The following is a 19,613-nucleotide window of genomic DNA, read 5'->3' on the forward strand; positions in this document are numbered from 1 at the left end:
CTTTGACTCCTCAAAAATTAAACAAATCTAAGATTTTCGGCTTTGCCAAAGTGGCAACTGTCCTTCACACCTACCTTTTCAGCAATATCCCAGAGTCTCACTGTGCCATCTTCTGCAGCAGAGAGGAAAAAGTCTCTGGAAGGATGTGTTGCCAGGCCCCAGATTGGTCCATCCATATGACCATTAATAAGAATGTTACATGCAGCATTTTTCTCTCCAACCTCTATTATTTCAGCATTTCTTGTCCCAACAAGAATTTTTCCCTTGAACAACAGTGAAAGAATTATCCCCAATATAATACATTAACTACCAGTGCTGAACAGCAGTAAAGGTACACACCAAAGTTATAGTTCTGTTAAAAAGGTATTTTTTTCTCAAATCAAATAATCAAAGCTAATTTATTTTTTAAACTCAACTATGATCTATTATAGGACAAGGCTGCACAAAAATCATGACATTATTTGAATACTTGCTTGTAAGAGAGGTACTTGTTTTTCTATCACACAGAAATGTAATCCCTTATTATTCTTTAATCAAAACATATACAAAATATTGCCCAAATAAAGGCCCAGATTTCCTGACACAGATTTGTGTTTCTTCTGTAAAGGCAGCTGTAGATAAGTTGTAGCTCAATCTTTAATTTCCATTAATTGCAAGAGCAAGAAGCAGCAAACACTTTAATACATATACGCTGACAGAGATTATAACCTTTATTTTAAAGGCAACATGCTTTACCTTGCCTCTACAAACAGAGCGAACACAGTCAGTCATTTGTCCTGTCTCCAGTCTGAAGGCACGACACCGTTTCAGCTCTTGATCCCATAGTTTAACCGCTCCTCCTTCCTTTGATCTATCATGAAATCAGGAACAACCGTGAGTATAATGGCTGGTGCAAGAAAGACAATGAATGTATAAAGAACTTCGTTATTTACTGTCATTTAATGTAAATCAAGACTTCTCCATTGTATTTTAAATCATTAAGTATCCATTACTTTTTTACGACACAGATCATACTAATATGCTTAGCTTGCTAGCTAAGTAAACAAACAAGAATACAGCTTTTATAGTGATCAATTCTGAAATCATGACCACTTTCAAACTGATTGCAGATTTTCTTTTTATATTTTTAAACTTCTCAATTATATCTTGGTAAAAATTAATAATGTGCAGTATTCTTTTAGGCTGCATTATTTAGTTAAAATAATCACATTCTGTATCATTGTCCAGAAAAATATTTTTCAGAAGGGAAACAACCAACATTTGTATTGCAGCTCCTAGATTTTAAGTGTATTTATTTATTCATCTAGCATATTTCACTAAGGAATTGTAAAATAGTTAATAGTTAATTGTTAATTTACTACCTGGGAACAAAAAGTATTTCTTGTCACAAAAATTTCCAAAGCTGAGAAGATAAACGAAGATGGCTACTAAAAGGCATTACAAGACAAAAGCTGGGAAGAGTGCTGAAATATGAAGAGAACCAAGGGAAACAGGGATTTACAGTGAAATAGTATTTCATGTATTTTTTAGTAGTGCATTGAGGAATACTGATTCAACGCCTTCAATGTAGCAGCTACTTTAGAGAACAAGTTGAAAGATGGTCATTTAGTTCTACTAAGTTCAGTCTAAAATTAGAAAATGCACATGATGATGGCAATGAGGAAGACAAGAAAGGATAAAAAAGGGACCAGAATCTCTATCACTCCATTCTTGTGCCATGTTTAGAAAAATAGAATTAAGGTAGCTTTGGATTACTTCTTCTGTATTTCCCAAAATCTATTGCAGAACTTAAGCTTCTAGGCTACGACTGGTTCAATATCAACCAGTCCAAATTAGATTTACAAAGCAGAACTGATCTATGCAACAGACCACTGAAATTGTACATTATTTTAATAGGTGCATCAGATTTTGGAGGTTATTTTAATTAAGTGTTCTAGTTTTTGATCTTCTTAGGCCAAAGGATATAAGGAAGGAAAGCTTTAAATTTATGTTAATTGATTCTAGCAACTTGACATGGGCAATCATAGATATAAGTTATGCATTTTTCCATTTCCATAAAAATAATGCAAAGTCATCACAAAATGCCTGAAGAAGCTTGCATATGTGCTTTAGTAGAATGACTGCTAGAAGATAAAATTATGAAGAACTATTTGTACAACACTGATTCTCTTTCATCCCATTGACTTTAAGTATTTAAGCAAGGCACCCAGGTCAGAATCCTCGTTACTGTAGGCTTTCTCTTAAAATCAATGGAAAAAATTAGGTTCCTGAAGCTCATATGGGCTGACTTACATTTTAGAGGTGGGTAGCTATTTTTTTTCCTACCAACTATTTAGGAATCCTGAAGTGACTTCCCTTCCAACTTGGATGTCACAATCAGTTGAATCAGAACCCCAGTTTTAGATGGGATGAATCCAAACCCTAATTTTTAAAGAATACATGTGCATACTGAAAAAAAAAAAAAAAAAAAAAAAAAAAAAAAAAAAAAAGACTCACGGTCTCTCCTTGCCTCCTGTAACGATCAAACCATCTCTTAATGTAGTATACATTGTGAAAACAGGTCCATTGTGAGCTTTCGCCACAATTCGTATCAATACATGATCTTTCCAAACACAAACATCTCCACTGATAGTACCTGTAAATGTCAAGTTATTCTGAAAAGGGGAAAAATATATTCATCATCTGACTCTGAGTAAGGCTGAAAAGAGAAACATTCAAAAACAAATAAAGGTCATCACCATTTGCATTTAGGCTAGACTGGTTTTATTAACTTGCTCTAGAAGAGCATGTTGTGGAGGGGCAGCTGCTGTCTGAAACATGTGCTTTCTTGTTACTGACAGGTTCTCGACTGCCAGAAGAAATGCAATGACAGACTCAGCCATAGAATTTTCTGTGTTGTCACCCTATCAGATGTGCACAACTGTGGTAAAAATTTAGAAAACCAAGAACAGTTTTGACATTTCACCCAGAAATAGGCAAGGTGCACTACCACTGCCATGCACATTATCTTATAGCCACTTTCATTGTTAAAATGAAGGTACTCCCCGGATTACAGAAACCATCAGTTTAAGAAGAAAACTGTCTGATACTAACTCAGAAGTAAAAAACTGTTTTTCTTTACTACTGCTTCCTATTTTTGAAAAGTAATGGAAATCCTTTAATTATCTTTGATATTTAAAATGTATTTGTTAGGATACATTTAAAACGCATTGGGATTGGTTATTGACTTAAACTGTTTCATTAACTTAGGTGAAGAATCCCTCAAGTCCAATATTATGTGTAATATTTTACAGTACAGATATTCATGCATAGATCTGGCAAGAACACTCTCCTTGACTTGTGTTGCTGTTCTACATCCTTATTTAAAGGGGTGTGTGTGTGAAGATGGTGTCCCTAATAAATAAGTAAATAAAAGAGAACTTGAATTGAACCTTGGTGAAGATCTTCTGATCATCCTCATGGCCTAACTTCTAGGCTGTTTCCAAGACCTGTTTTTGATTACCTAGCTCCTTCTGATACAAAACCGAGGAAGAAGTGCACTCCTGGAAAGGCTCCCTACACGCAGTATGGAGAACATACCAGGTCTGGCTTCAATCTCTCTGGAAAGCTTTTCACAAAATTCCTGTAGGCTTTGTAGCCTCAAAGAATCTTGGGTCTTCATACCCCAACGCCAACCCCAACCCCAACCCAAAGCATTCAATGCATACAGTCTGATTTTTCTGCTAAAAATCTGTCCCTCCATGAAAGTTCACAGAGGCTTCTCAAGACACAGGTTAACACCTGGGCTATGCTTCTCTAACATGTATCTTTTGGAAGATACATGTTGCCTTGTAATATTTATTTGATTATAAATTTGTTTCCACTTCACTAAAGGCAGAATAAATCATGAGTCTTGATACCCATTCCTCTAGGCAACCCTGAAATAGGCAACATTAAGACAGAGATAAAAGTAAATGGCCAACAAAACGCAAACCTCATGTCTTTTTCTCCTTATCAAATATCAATATTCAACAAACATATGTTCCTTAGACCATACTCTAGTCAACTAACCAGGTTTTCTTTTCACAGCCAAAGGTCTCTCCTAGAAAGAGAGATCCTCCCTTACATCAGAGGTAGCTAAAGAGATGCCACTGTGGAAAAAAGATAGTCTTACGAACAGTGAAACTTGAGGACATTTACACTTTCAAAATCCAAAATCAACAGTTAAAATTCGGTCTGGATTCAGTTGGCAGTTCAGAAAGCAGAATAATAACACATGCAATGAATGAGAAGCACCCTTCCAAAAGAAGGCTGTGACTTTTGGCCCAGCTGAAGATAAGAGCACTGCTCATACAGAGCAAGACCTGAAATGGCAAAGATACAGAACTTAGCAATAAGGCCTGCCTCTGCCAAAATAAAACAATATCAAACCATAAAACAGTTGTCTAACAGCCACAGATGTTAATGAATGCCCCTGAACAGTGCTGCTCTTGGATAAGCCATGAGTAGCAATGCATACAGATTACAACATAAATCACTCCCGTGTGGGTTTAAGATAAGCCTCATTTCTTCTGCTTGGTTCCTACAGTCTTTAGTTGGGATTGTTTTATGCCAACCAGCAAATTATCATCCAAAGCACCTTTATTTGCTTCTTCTGAAAACGTATTAGTCCGTAAGTCTTTTTCTTTTCTGTTCTGTTCTCAAGAAAGCTGATACTAGTTCTAGCTAAGATGCAAGTATTAGAAATGCTAAACTGAGTTTAATAAAACAACTGACATACTCATCAGCAGGTCTGAAAAGTCTAATTTGAACTGAAAAAAGGCAGAAGATTCAAGACATTTTTGTACACATGCATTTTAAAATAGTTTGTATGGTACATACGGCTCCAAAAGCTACAGATAGCATCGTCTGCATTCGGGCATCTTCTATGGAACTCAGCAGTCCTTTTTTACTGAGAAGAGCTCTTCCAGCAAGTGTCCAGAACCTCACGTGTTTTACTCCCACGGAAACAAACTGGGTATCTGAGTCTGGTCTGAATTCTGCTACAAATATACGCTGGTTATGACCAGCTCGGCTGGCAATTTTGGCACCTGACAGAAAGAAAATGGACATTTTGAATTCACTGAGAAATTAAGTATTTATAATTTTAAAAAATTATTTTGTAGAATGATGAATCATCCAAGACCATACAGGCCATGAAAAGCACAAACTATTCCTAACAAAAGCCTTGAATATGTTCTGCAACATTTTAAATTCTTGAAAACTATAAATATTTTCAAACTATGTACCCAGAATGGGAAAATTTTGCATTAAGATGCAGATGAAACAAAAATTTTCTAATAATACCCAATATCCAAAGGTGGTGCCTAATGAAGGCGCTTATAATTTTCAATTTCCTCAAGAGCCTGAGAGAGTTAGGAGTCCAAATCCAAGCAAGTATCCAACTCCTATTAAATTCCTCTGAAAATTCAAAACTCTGGATGAGTCTCAATTGCACAAGACTAATGGATGGCTGCCATAAAAAACCTTTATCCAAAGGTTTTTTAATTATTTCTGCAGCAAATGAAGAAACTTACATTGTTACATACGGTCTTAGATTCAAAGGCAGTGCTTTTCCAGTCTTTGTAGAGTTGTCAAAAATCAGGCATTTTGACCCAAAAGGAAGATTCTTTGAGATTTATCATCTGAAAAGACGTTGTATTACCAGGTTTCCTTTCCAGGCCATGTACCACTTAACTGCCTTGCTGAGGCTGTATGAACTCTTAAGGGTGAGCCCAGAGATGCTCTGACTGAAATGGCAGTGAATTGCACCACAGGCTTTTACTACACAACCCCCATACAACCTAAGACTCTACAAACACACACTTAACACACTACGCCAGTAGGATCTAGCAGATACAAACTGTGAAGGATCATTTTTAAGAACTCAGTAGCTGATCTTTATATACCTGAGAGATATTAGTAAATCAGCAGAAATCTCCAAATGGAGAGGAAATAAGCCCCTAGGCCTGGAGAAGCAACTTCACACTCTAGGCATGGTTTTGCCAGACAGAAAGGGGGTGAAGAAAGGAGTTGACCAAATCACTTTAGCCAAGCTGCAGTATAGTTTAAGACACAAATTACATAGTGGCATACTGGCATCATATTTTTGCAAATTGCAACATTTTGGGATGATTTTAGGAGTACAACAACATAGTAATCAGACTAGGGAACTACTTCTAGGAGCAAAAAATATTTATAGTTTTCACTTCGCAGCAAAGCAATGACTACGGGAAGAAATTTAATGAAGAACAGGATTTTTTTTTTTCATTATTCTAACTGGAAATCAAGGAAGCACATTGATCTTTACTCAAAACTTCCAAAGGGGATATATTTAGCAACTGTTAGAATAGATAAGTACATTTAACTTACCTTTTCTTGTATGGTGCATATGACACAGCATTTATTGTAATTATTTTCTAACAGATGATTTTTTTTTTATGTTACAACTGTCCTCGACTCAACCCAACATGCCTGTAACAATGTGAATGTATTCTACAAAAGCAATCACTTTCCTACCTTCCTGCCATTTCCAAATGGTAATGGTATGTTCAGGATCCAGCCCTACAGAGAGCAGTAGTTTGCCAGTGGCACTGAAGCTGACTGAGCAAACTCCCTTTGAATGGTAGCACCGCAGTACCGATAATGTCTGTTTGTTCATTGCATCCCACACATGGATAGAAGGGGCTGTAGCTACACAAATACAAAAACAATTTATTAGTATATGCTTTTGAATCACCTAAAGATTCTGTTTGCTGAAGCCATTAAAATTTTTTAGTAGTAGACAAATAAAATAGTTCTGGAAAAGAGACAGAAAGAAAGGAAAGAAAAAGAGGAGATTTTGGCCTCCCTTTGGAAACCAATTTACAGCAAACAAGATCATTAAATCAGGACTGAGAACTCACTCGCTTTGTAACACTACTAGATACGTAAACGTTGCTTAACTTGTTCCTGGACTTCTGAAACACAGCAAAAACTCTAACATCAAGCTGTTTTCTGTTTTCCCCCAGTAAAACTTAGTTCAGCATGCTAACTTAAAAACTTTCACAAATAGTGTGTATTTCATCAAGAATGTAATTTCTATGTGGGGCTTTCACACAACTGAGCTTTCACACAACTGATAGCTACGGTTTACAGTGCAAGACCAAAATCTCTTTTCTATAAAACAGCCATCTGTCTGAAATGCACGCTCTCTTAGGAAAACAGCAGCTGGATAATCAGATTGCTAACCGATGTAGAAGAACAACGGTATTTAATTTAGTTCGTATTGTTTAGACCAAAAGCTCTTTGCAGTACGGACTAGCTTTCCATGCTACTAATGTATATGATTATTTCTATTATGATGACATCTAGGTTTTTCAGATGCAATGCCTTCTCCAGAGTTCTTACGATCTCCACATGGTTTACAATCTCTGAAAAAGATATACCGGAATCTATCTCCAGCACAGTGAGAGTGTATCTCAAACTTCTTTATTTACTTCTTCAGTAACTCTGACTGCAGAGCCTGGAGGTTACTGCTTATTGTCTTAGACTCAGATTCATATAAACTAAATTCTGTTTCAACTATGTGCTTTGTGTTTCTCATCAGCTAAATCTAGCCCATCAGAGGTATCCATCTAATAACAGGAAATAGTAGGCACAGGAACTTAGGTAAAATTTCAGCCACGTGAATCTAGGTCTTAGTGCATAATATCACAGCTGTTCACAAACAGTCTTTAGAATGATCTAATTTTCTCCATTTCCCATCAGAATTTTCTCACATGGCATCAACATCTCTTTGCCATTAATTTTTTGAGAAGTGCTACAGCACTTCTCAGACAAGTTGTTAAGCAGAAAGGGCAGGGGTTGGCAACATTCAGTATGCCTCAAAATTTTCACAAAGGTTGGTCTCCTTAGGGGAAGTTGAGGGATGGAAAGCTTTATTATGGGCTCTGAATAGTTGTGGTTGTTTTCTTTTTTTTCAGCATTCCCTTTTGTAAGCTATGTAGTGACAATGGCCTGTCGACCTCCCACATAATCTGAACTGAAATTTTCTGTCGGGTGGCAGATGGAAATTTTCATCTTGATCTCATGAATAAAAACTGAGGAAGTATATCAGAGCAAGATATCTCTCTCTGTCAGGATAGAGGATGTGGACTTTTGATTCCTCCTACTTGATCGTGTTTTTCTGATAGTGCCTATCCTGATCTTGTATAATCCTTATGGACTACTCCAGCTGCTCAGTGTCTGCTCTCACAAGAAATATTTTCTAAGATGTCATCGCCTTTTGGCAGAAGTTGAAAAAAAGCTACCATGGGACAGCAGGACAAAAAATATCTTTACTAAGATGAATCAGACCTATGCCAAGTGATTATGCAACTGTATTTGCCATTCCACTCTATAATAAACATTTCTGCTTCAAAAACTCCTGCATCACTACAGACAACAGAAACAATCTGTTGGATTGTTTCTGACAAGTGGAAGTTGGTAAGAAGGCTGTCAAATCAATCCATCTTCAGATCAATCAATCTGAAGTCAAACTATCTGCAACTTTATAATGAAGGCAGGCAGCAGCTTGGATTCCAGACTAATGGTTTCACAAAGAATTAAAAAAATTAAGAGTTCTGGTTTCAGGCAGTGACAACAGAAGTTATTAATATACACAAGCTCAAGCTAAATTTGCAATAGGAAGAAGGCAAGTGAAAAAGGAAAAGTGTCCAGGCATTACATGTAGGACTAGAGACACTCTTTCCTACAAACAACCCCATCTGGCACTCTAAACAACTGCCTCTTTTAATACAGGTCAAAAGCATAGGAAAAGGTACCTATATTCTTCCTCCCATCCTTAGAGCAACCACAATTTGGCATATTTGAAAGAAGCCAACATATATATTAAAAATGCCAATGTATATCTGTAGATGAACAAGTTTCAGATCCATGTGAAGATTATTATACTTTTTAGGTACATATGAACACACATTTATGCATCTCTTTGAAGATGTGTCACAAAACAATTCTGTCTGCCCAACAATGAACTCACTCGCACATGATGGTGATGAATTTTTAAGATTACTATTGAAAGACAACATACTAATAAAAATAGCTCAGTCAAGACTGTCAAAGACCCAAAATGATACATAAAAAATTAAACTGACATCATAACAAGCATTTTGGATCAGTGGTAATAAGTGCATGACAATCATACATAAATGTGAAAGGTGATTGCTTTATTCACTCAGTCACCTAGGCCTCCTCAATGGAATTTACTTTAAAAATACACATTTAAAATTATACTCAATTGAGTATCTAAAACAAATGTTAATTGTCAGCCCCAACATGTCTATAAAATGTAGAAGTATATATAGGTATGCTACAGTAGCAATATGTATTAGAACTCACTTATCACTGGGAACCAAGAAGGGAATATGCCACAACAAAAGTATTTTTTATATGTTTTCTAACATTTTAATTTTTTCTGTATTTACAATTTGCTGAGCTATTGTGGTTTATGTTCAATGCTGACAGTAGTATGATTGATATAGGGTTTTAATAAACTATAAATGAATTCACATAACTTATTGCTCTATAAAGTTGTAGATAGCTACTTGATAGGCTAACTACACCTGAAGATGTTAAAATTTTATTTCCCTTACCTGACATATCTGCTGAGTCTCCTGTAATGGAAAAGCAGCAGAAAAATAATTAGACCAGAAATAAGATAAGTTTTAAAGAAAATATATGCCACATTTAGTGTAATGTCTTAGTACACACCCTGATGTCATCTCTTTGTATTGCAGCAGCACTAATACTGCTTTTAGTGTTAAAGATAAACAATTACTGATGACTAAGCATAAATAGTGGTCATGTCAGAAATACAAATTAGTAGAATGAATATATTTTTATTTCCATTTTGAATTACGACACAAAATATCATTTTGGTGTACGTTAGGTCTGTCTTTGCTAAACTCTAAGAAAAAAAAACCCAGATACTACATTTTACTGAAATGTTAAACACATGAGGTGAAAAAAATGCCAACTGCTATTCTGAGTCTGAGCCTGACAAGCAGCAAGCACTCTCAATATTATTCTGTAGTGGGGATAAGAAACAGAACTATAAAGATTCAGGTTTGGGAAACGTTACTGAGACTCTACATAATGGCATTATACTTGTAAAATACTTTAAAATAATATTTCTGTTCATCTTTTGAAGATTTAAATCATGATGGTGAAGCTATGTTTGTGCCAGTCATATCAGTAGGATAAGTAGTAGTTAAGCATACTGCTTATTAAGTATGTACTCTTTAATGTCTGTTCAAAATTTTAAAAGAAGTCTTGTTGGAAAATATTTTGATTCCAGCTCAAAGGGGCAATTCTCCCCTTTGAAATAAACTTTTTAATAGTTTTAAATGTCATCTGCTCCTGCTCTGTATGCCTAAATCCAAGCTAAGAAATAGCTGAAATTCTTCTACAGTTAGTTGATGTAGAAATGATCAGGAAATAAGCATTAAGGGTCCTGTGTTTTTTCTTGGGTAAGACAAAACCTGAAGAACATGATCCATGCAAAGAACCAGTTTTCACATTATGACTACGTTCTTCCCATATATTCTAGCTTATGGAAGGGCAAACAGGGCCAGATTAAGAAATATGCTGCAAGAGCAAATCAATTCCTATAGACAATAGTTAAGTCTGTTTTCCTGTAAATGCTCTTGGCAAACAAACCATAAGTAAAAATCTCCAGATATTTTTTCCCCTTTAAATAATTTGCATTATATGTCAGTGATTTCTTTAAATTCCTTTAAATTGATGTGAGGCAAGAAGCTCACCAAGAAATGAAGCTATTTTAGTTAGGCAGCAATGCTGAGTATCATTCTTGTATATAATACATGCATATGTATATACTGCTATCAATGAATCAATTTTGATGAAACATGAATTAGAAATCCAAAAATCACAGGGAAGTAGGTAACAAATCTGCCAAACTGACTGTAGTTAGATGAAACACCTAAAAAAATAATCTACAGAAAAAGTAAAAAAAGGTGTTCTGTCTAAAACAAGACTTTTTGTGTTCTGTGCACTAAGCAAGACAGTGTTTTCTTGAATCTGCTCAGAAAAAAATGAAAATATGAAAACTGCAGTTGCTTTGTAGGACTACAGATAATCACACTAGTTGATAAAACCATAGAAACAATAGTATTAATTCAGCTTATGCAAATGCACAGGGTTTTTTTATTATTTTGCAAGTTCATAGATCAATTTTAATGTTATCATGAAACATACTTGTTTTTCCCAAAAATCTAATTTATTTTTAGGGAAAAAACATCAGGGCTTTAGATCTACCTAGAATATTAGAACTATGTATTATCAAAACACTAAATAGGTATTATGAACCTGCCTGATGGGGTAAACCGACAACTATTTTAATTCTCTTTTGAGTCCAGATAGAGATGAGGGATAGCTTAGCTAACCTTCTCTGGAAGGTTTATAATTGTCCTAATAAAGGTTGATAATTAAAACCAGTTTAATTACACGGGGCTTATAATTTCTAAAAATATTTTTGATATTGTTCCAAAAGATAAGCTTCATCTTCTTACACATCTCATTGGTTTTGGTTTAACTTCATTAAATTACACTGAAAGAAACATATAAAGAGGACAGGTAACTGAGTAACACTCATACAAACGGAGATAGCATAATCAAATACTTTTGTGATTTATCATGAACTCACAAGGCCCTAATTGCATGCTCTTATGTTAATTTCTTTTTACAAAAAATACAAACATACCTACTTGGCCAGTTGCCACTATGTTGGTAAACTTGGGGTGCTGATTTACAGTGAGGCACAGAATATCATCATTGTGTTCCTGATAAAAGGACTGAGAGCCTTAAAAAAAAAGAAAGAAAGAAACTCCTACTTTTGTTTGCACACACATGGAAATGATTAATATTTGAAAACTTCATAATATTTAATAGAAAACAGCATCATGTGACATTACACTTTGGAGCTTAAAATTGGGGAACGGGAACCTGTTTTTTTCATCTTTATTTTAAACACGCAACATGCATTAACTCTGAACTATTCCATGAACTTTTCTGCATCAGTCTTCTCCACTAGGAAAACAGAGATAATGCTCCAGAATTATTGGCAAGACCGCCACACACTTAACTGCTCTACCAAGTAGACAAGAGGTGGAAGTTTTCTTATATGCAAGTGAAAGTTTGACAGACACTGTAATAGGATACTGTAATGATTCTGATATATGGGGACTTCAGAGTGACCTTTTCCAAATTCGAACTACCAGTTACTTAAACATCACAGAAAAAAACGGCACTGTGTTACTTTATAAAAAGTTGCAAGTCATGTAAACTAAGCCGGGTATAGTGAGTGAATATATGTGGTACGGAGGACTGGAAAGTAAAACAAATAAAGTGAAAAATAATTATTTAACTGTCTTGTTGGAATTTTCTAAATTAAGTACAACAGCCACCTTGTGATTGTATTTAACAAGCACTGAGGAATTTCAGAAAGCTAATACCAAATTAATTAAATCTTTATTCCCTTCAAAATTCAGTCAGAGATTTAAATATATCTAGCTTGGTTTATGCAGATATTATAAGTCATCCCTACAGCCTGAATTTTAACAGGAGAAAATAAAAATATTATTTTTTCCACATAATTTTGTAAGATTTAAAACATACAAGTTAATACATGAACTGTATCTCAATGTGTGAGAGGAAACGTTTTTCTCAAGTAGCTTTTCTCCTACCTGTTGCCACATTATACAAGATCCCAATAGATGCAGTATGATAAATTACATCAGCGCCATCATTCAAATAGTGCACATTGTTCCTGCAGTCCTTGCCTCGGTACCCAAACACCAGCTCTAAAATGAGGTCCTAAAAAAGATATTTAAATCTATTAGCCACTCAAAAACTTAAAGAAATTATGAACTTCATATTCTTTTCCAGGACTTTATTTTGTCCTTATGCCCTACAGGAAGAGGAGCTCTAACGATGCCTCAAACTGATGGAAACCGAGGTCCTGCCCGTGGTGCCAGCTTTCACTGTTTCCCACCCTTGCTGTAAACCATCCCTTCATCCTATCACCTCTTTTTGGTGGATCCTGTAAAATATTTATATGTGCACACATACACACAAATAAATTACAACGAGCCAAGGAGAATACAGCTTTTTTAATACAGAAGATACTAAGAAACAAATAATGATAAACACTGGTTACTAATTTATTATCAGCTGGCAATTAAGAAAAAAATTACCACCTAAAACTTCTGGAATGCTTATGGTAAAATGCCATTTATTATACTACATCAAACATTTTGTTTCAAGCCACAGAGAATAGTTCAGTTGCTATAAAAACTGCACTTTGCAAGTGTTCATTTCATTTTAATTTCATTTGAAAAATTTTCATTTCAGATTGATCAAAAACTGAGTATACCTATTTATTTGCATTGGCCATGTACTGAAAAATATGGTGATGGGCACCAAAAGTCCTCAAGAATAAATTCTTACAAGTGTCAACAATAGTGAATTTTGAACAAAGTTGTAAAACAAACTTTAAAAGGACAGATACTTTGTTTTATTAGTGATAATATATCTATCAATATACCAGTTATCTAAACAGAACATACTGGTTTTTATACATTGCGTTTAAATGTTTTTAGCATTACTAAGAATAAAGTTGTGCTCCATTGTATTTGCAGAAAAACCAACATCAGGCTTTTCAGGATTTAGGAAAAAAAAAAAACACCTTTCCCTTCCACCTTTTTGCTGTCTATTTGCTCACTGTTCAAATTTTCTATCTTCAATACAGTTAAAATAAATACAATCCCTTAGTGTACCCAGAAATGCATCTACTTCTGGTAAAAATTGCTAAAAAGAGAGGGAGGAGGAAAAAGTGTATTTTTTCTTACCTCTATAGGTCTCTTTTTTTTCCCAACATTATTTGTCTGAAGTTTCTCAGGCTGTGGCAATGCCCTACTAACTGGTGGTCTGAAATAAAGAACTGTGAATAAGAGAACGCTGTCTGTCACCCATTCCATACTAACATAGTACTTTCTAACCTCTTACTGCAAATGGAAAACTTATAGCACTCTCCTGTTTAACTGGCATTGCATTTATCTTTAAAAGAAATATCTCTGTCAAAGAGAAAAAAAAATCTTTGATTTCAGATGTGGTACGTGTTAAACATAGTACATTTTCTGATGGTTCTTCAACAACCCACAAGGTTAATGCAAAATCTTGCTTTTTAATGAACATAACCATTGATCTAATACTCTAAGTTTTTTCATGGTATATTCTTAAGGTACTTCCACCTTCTCTGTAGCAACTACTGTTGGATAAAATTTAAAGGCTTACCTGATTAATCTAAATACTTGAGATCATCTTTCCCTCTTCCCACATTTCTTCAGTAGACCCTTTCTTTTCCCATTCTTGCAATAGTCTTTTCCTATTCTTGCAATAGCATGTAAAGAACCCCAGATATGAACCCCTCCTGCCCATTCAGTTATGTCAACCCCCAAAATTACTGAAGAATACCTAGTTGTAAGTAAACTACCACCATGCAAAGGCATGAATGTTATCATAATTTATGTTCCACTGTTCTGAATAGCCCAGATTTAAGAAATCTCAAATAGATATGCTTGATAAATACTTGTTCATCATCTTTGCTGTGCATATTTTTCAATAAAAGACAATATATATCTTTTAGACAATGTTCAACTGTATATAAATAAAGAAAATGTAAAAATAAATTTTATTTATCAAAGCTATGAAATTATTTCTAGTAATTTGCAGGTGAAATGGTTATTAATTCTACATGTACAAAATATCTGACCCTTGAGAGGAAAAATTCATTTAAAAATATATTCTATAGCAAGCTTTAGTGAAACCCAGGTTATTTAATCCAGTGGGCAGGATGACAAGCTAATACTACACATAAAGCAGCAGTTCAGTTGTCTTTCATATTCCTTTTTTAATATGAAGAACTTTATCTTTTAATTACATTTCTGCTCTTGAGTAATGATTTGATGTAAAATGAGCACTCTTTCTAAATGCAACAGACCATCTGATTTGCTTATACTCTATATTTTTGAACAGCAAAGTATTATTTATTTAAATAAAATACCATTTTCTGAGCTTTGTTACATTTCCCCATTTTCTGAGCTTTATTACATTCCTCCACTTTCCCTGCTCAATTTTAGTAAAATCTGCAAATATAAGTCATATCATAAATCACAAATTTCTAGCATTTGTACAAATTGATGCAAATTTCAGTTTAATTACAAACTGTGCTGAGATTCATCAGTTATTTCCTCTATCCCTGAAAGTCTATCCAGATCTATGAAATAATAATTTCCAAAAGAAAAACAGATCATGAAAAATTCCTGTCTGCTTAAAATAAATAAATAAATAAAAGTCTGTTGGATGCACATGTCACCCAAACATGATCATGTTCAATAAAAATAGCTATTTTGTGAGAGAGGGCAAGAAGTAAATATTTGAAAGCAAGGGAAGATATTGAAAAATTTAACTCAACACCATAAGCCTAGATTTTATAACATTTAAGATACAACAGAAAATCCCAATCCAGATCTAAAAAAAGAATTCTTTTACACTGGATAGTTAATGTGTCTTTTCACAGTATTTTACAATAAAATATGGGCTAGATTAAACAAGTTCCTCTCAGAGCAATGTATAAAATAATAAAGTTAAAAAGATAAGAAACTCAAGGAATGAAAGAAAAGTATGTCTCATATTTCATACTGAATTTCATACTTCATTCATAATTAAGTGCAAATTTTATTAAGAACAGAAAATAGAGAGGATTAACTGGAATATAGAGAAAGACTTCCACCATTTCACAGAATGTAGAATGTAGCTAGAATTGTAGTCTAACAGTTGTTTCTTGCTGGTCCAAAATTCTCTTGGAGAACAGACTTCTAATATACACTGGCAGTAAAGTCAAAATTTTGGGACAACTACGATAGCAATGCAGGTCAGAAAAGGAGTCTGATGTGGACTTGCACTAAAGGTCTTCTTAGTCCAAGACAAATGTTAAAATATAACAGCATTCAAACACATTTCTTCAGTTTTTTTCTGGAAAGAGGTTTGGTGGGAATTTACCAACAGACTTCATTCTTAAAGATCCTCAGTTACAGATCTTTTTTCCTCCCAGAGGACTCCAGTTAGAAGAAATTCACGGGTAGCTCAAGACCGAGAAGCAAGGCAGCTGAGCTTCTCTTTCAGATATAGTCTGGACCTAGCTCACGGCCAAAGCATCCTGAGCCTTGTTCTGTGAACTTGAAAAAGGATGTTCCCAACTTTGGGACAAGAGGAAGAAAAGCAAACCAAGCATGGGCTGGCCTTCCCTCATCATCTACACAAGTGTAGGCCAGTACAAGAAGCAGGGAATACATCTCATTTCTGTCAGCAATCCCGACATGCAACTTCATGACAACTCTCTCTCAAAATCCGTTTTCCAGGTGTTACATTATATATATAATATACATATACACACATATACGTATGTATTCCGTATGTAAACTCCCCAGCTACCTTCCAGGTAGTTTCTCCTGTCCTGTTATCACTGGCTCCTAGCACCCTCTCACCTATTCTAATTCTTGACTGATACACTCCCAACATCTACTACTCTGCCTTTTACTCTTGTCCAACTTTCAGTTTAGCTTTTCTTATGTCAGCCCTCACGCTCATAATAGCCGCTCCATCTTTTCTCTGCAGTATACCGCTCTTTCCTTTTTAAAAATCCATTTTTAAAAGTCTATTTTTTCCTGAAGTTTTCTGTAATTTTTAGCATGTGTTCTTTCATGTATATTATTGACTCACTTTCTTTTCTCCTCTCAGTGTTTTTGTTTTGTACCTGGTAAGTTCTGTTATTGGAACAGTATTTCCTAGTACTTGTAACTTAACATATCCATGTCAATATGATCACTAAGCACAATGAAGATTCTCTTTTTCTTAAGAATATCAAAAGTAAACTTCTAAATGAAAGTTTCTAAGTTATCTACAGAAAATGTTCCTAATAGGTCACAATATGTTTATCCCATTAAGTATATATGGAGGGGGTCATCTTCAGATTTGCAGAGGAAAAAAGCTTTGAACATGTTTGTTCCACAACATTATGGTAGATGAGCAATTTCAGTAACAAATAAACTGATAAAGATCTTCCACAGGTAACAGATGTCTCCTTCTTAGTGCTGTATGCTAATCAGATCAAATTTATCAAATAAAACCACTGAAATGCATGAACAAAAATCTAAAGGCATGGATTCTCTATGGGCAATGGGCTTTCCAAAAGCTCTTAAGTGATGTAAGAATAAAAATTTGGTCTTATTCATTCAAGTAAGTAAGGAAAAGGAGAGGGAGAGATACTAATATAGCCCATGTCCAATTAAAATTAGATGGGTAAAAAATAACGGAGGGCTTCAGCAAACATTTAATGTAAGTTTACTTTAAAGTTCCCTCGTCTTTTGCAAAGAACAACATTTCTTTTCAATGTCTTTCTGCAAACAGTCACACTGATGTCCTTGAACCAACTAGCAAGTAGCATTAGCATTTTATTTGGGGAGGAGGCTTGCATTTGTATCTGAGAAGTATTGGTTAATACTGAACAGATTCCAGTGCTTGCAATTTCTGAAGTTAAATGGCAAAATAATAACCAGCTCTATACATGTGCAATCAAAAGCCTTTGAAGAACGGATAGAATTAGAAAGTTAAATGAATTATATACACTCATGACTATACACATTACATTATTTTATGGTTAAGAATTGCATTAATCAAAAAAAATCTAACATCTTATTTGTGTAACAAGTTAATGATATTAAGAACTACTAATTATTTTTTCCTATTTAAAAGTTATTACTTTGAATTAAAGTTACTTATTTCCTCTACTATATAGAGGTATTTTGATAACTCCGTAACTGCTGCTCATTTATCAGTTGACTAGGAGTACGCTTATATATGTAAAAAGTTCCTTAAAACCATTTATTCTAATGTTAAGTTTATATCCTTTTTCAAATCAAGCCAATACAGCAGTCTACCTCACCAGACAACAAGTACCTTTCTCCTTTTAAAAAGGTAAACAGGAATAATGCTGAAATGCTGAACTTTGAAAGATTATGTACCAATGATTCTGTTGGCTCTAACCACTAATTTTCCTTCAAAACAGGGGAAAAAATGAGGAATCTTTGATAAATAGCATCAGTGTTTGCTAGTTTTCCACTGTCACATTACCTCTTCTCCTATCCCACGCAGCAGCTATAAAAATAAATACAAAGTATAGTAGGGAGTATCCCAGACACGAGAGCCTGCCATGCTGTCCCTACTAGTAGAACTGTGCAGAGAGGCTTCAGGAGAAGAGAAATTTTAGAAGGACTAAAAAGGTAACTGCAATGCCACCTTACTCAGTTAAGAGGTATTAATACCCAAGAAACAAAGCCTGCTGTTGACAAACATAAACTGAGAAACAGAGAATATGATCACCAGACTATGCAAACATAAGCCAACAAAAAACCCAAACATTCCTGAAGAAAGAAAAGTAGAATAAGAAGCACATGTCACACTCTTCTTAAACTTCCAGAAAGCCTTCCTAGCTGAGAGAAAGGTATAATTTCTGCTTCTTTTCAGACAGCAAATAATTATTATTTGTAGGTGACTTCCTTTAGATTACATTGCACCTAGGACATAGAACAAGGCTGTCAGCTTCTAGGTCTTGCATAAATTTCTCTGGAACTTTGAACAACACATCAAGAAGCACATCAGTAATTAATGCATTTCTCTAAATCTATGCAAAGTAGCACAAGAGCAAATTAAGACTTCAGATCAAAATAGGAGACTACCACATGTACCACCAAGAAAAGTTGATCCAAAGGAAGAAGTCCAAACTCTAGGGAACTGGGTCCTATTCCCTTAAAGACTGTTCCTGACTTTGTCTATCCATAAGAATATTTTTATGACTCTCTCAATTTAGAGCTTCTACAAAAAAAGGCATTTCCAAAAATACCATTTTTACGAGGAATTGTGTGCACTTATCAGTAGTCAAAAGCTAGTGCTGTTTGACTGCTGCTGCAGATAAAGGGATATCAAAATTAGAGACGGGGAAGACTACATAGGTCAAGATAGATTCAAGAAGATGAAAAGAATGCAGCTAGAACAGTAGATGAAATTCCTGCAGTGACACGTGTTTGAGGAAAATAAAATGAACAGCGGGTTCAACAGGTTTTTCCCTGCAAACGAAATACCCACTAAACACAACCTTGACAGTGATGGGAAACTTGATGACCACAGGTCATTCAAACAGCTCCAGAGCATGAGTGAACAAAAATGCTGCTGCTGAGCAGGCAGGCAGGATGCCAAGGCTGAGGGCATGACTGGTGGTCAGCCCTGTTTCACATATGGTAGAAAGGGAAGGAGTAAAACTCTGTCCCTTCCACTTCTTGGTCCAGCAGTCTTCCAAATACTTCATATTTAGAATTTCTGACTGATGATGGGCAACTACGCTCTAGGAATTGACAAATCACAGCATAAGGAGCCCTTCTTCCACTCAGCACCATCACATCCGACACAGCACTCAAGTGCTT

General features: G+C 35.0%; 1 protein-coding gene across 3 annotated transcripts in view; it reads right to left on the reverse strand.

The window, feature by feature from the left end:
- EML5 (EMAP like 5) overlaps positions 1 to 19,613 on the reverse strand; it is a 126,083-nt gene that overhangs the window by 6,638 nt on the left and 99,832 nt on the right. For all 3 annotated transcript variants that reach the window (XM_062576120.1, XM_062576121.1, XM_062576123.1), the window contains 9 exons: positions 13,926 to 14,004; positions 12,762 to 12,891; positions 11,780 to 11,878; positions 9,651 to 9,671; positions 6,538 to 6,711; positions 4,861 to 5,069; positions 2,497 to 2,654; positions 736 to 850; positions 75 to 263 (listed from right to left, as the gene is read on the reverse strand). In XM_062576120.1, coding sequence (XP_062432104.1) covers positions 75 to 263; positions 736 to 850; positions 2,497 to 2,654; positions 4,861 to 5,069; positions 6,538 to 6,711; positions 9,651 to 9,671; positions 11,780 to 11,878; positions 12,762 to 12,891; positions 13,926 to 14,004 — 1,174 coding nt within the window. The remainder of the gene's footprint in view (positions 1 to 74; positions 264 to 735; positions 851 to 2,496; positions 2,655 to 4,860; positions 5,070 to 6,537; positions 6,712 to 9,650; positions 9,672 to 11,779; positions 11,879 to 12,761; positions 12,892 to 13,925; positions 14,005 to 19,613) is intronic.

This window comes from Rhea pennata, chromosome 5, assembly GCF_028389875.1.
Source record: "Rhea pennata isolate bPtePen1 chromosome 5, bPtePen1.pri, whole genome shotgun sequence".
NCBI classification, from domain to species: domain Eukaryota; kingdom Metazoa; phylum Chordata; class Aves; order Rheiformes; family Rheidae; genus Rhea; species Rhea pennata.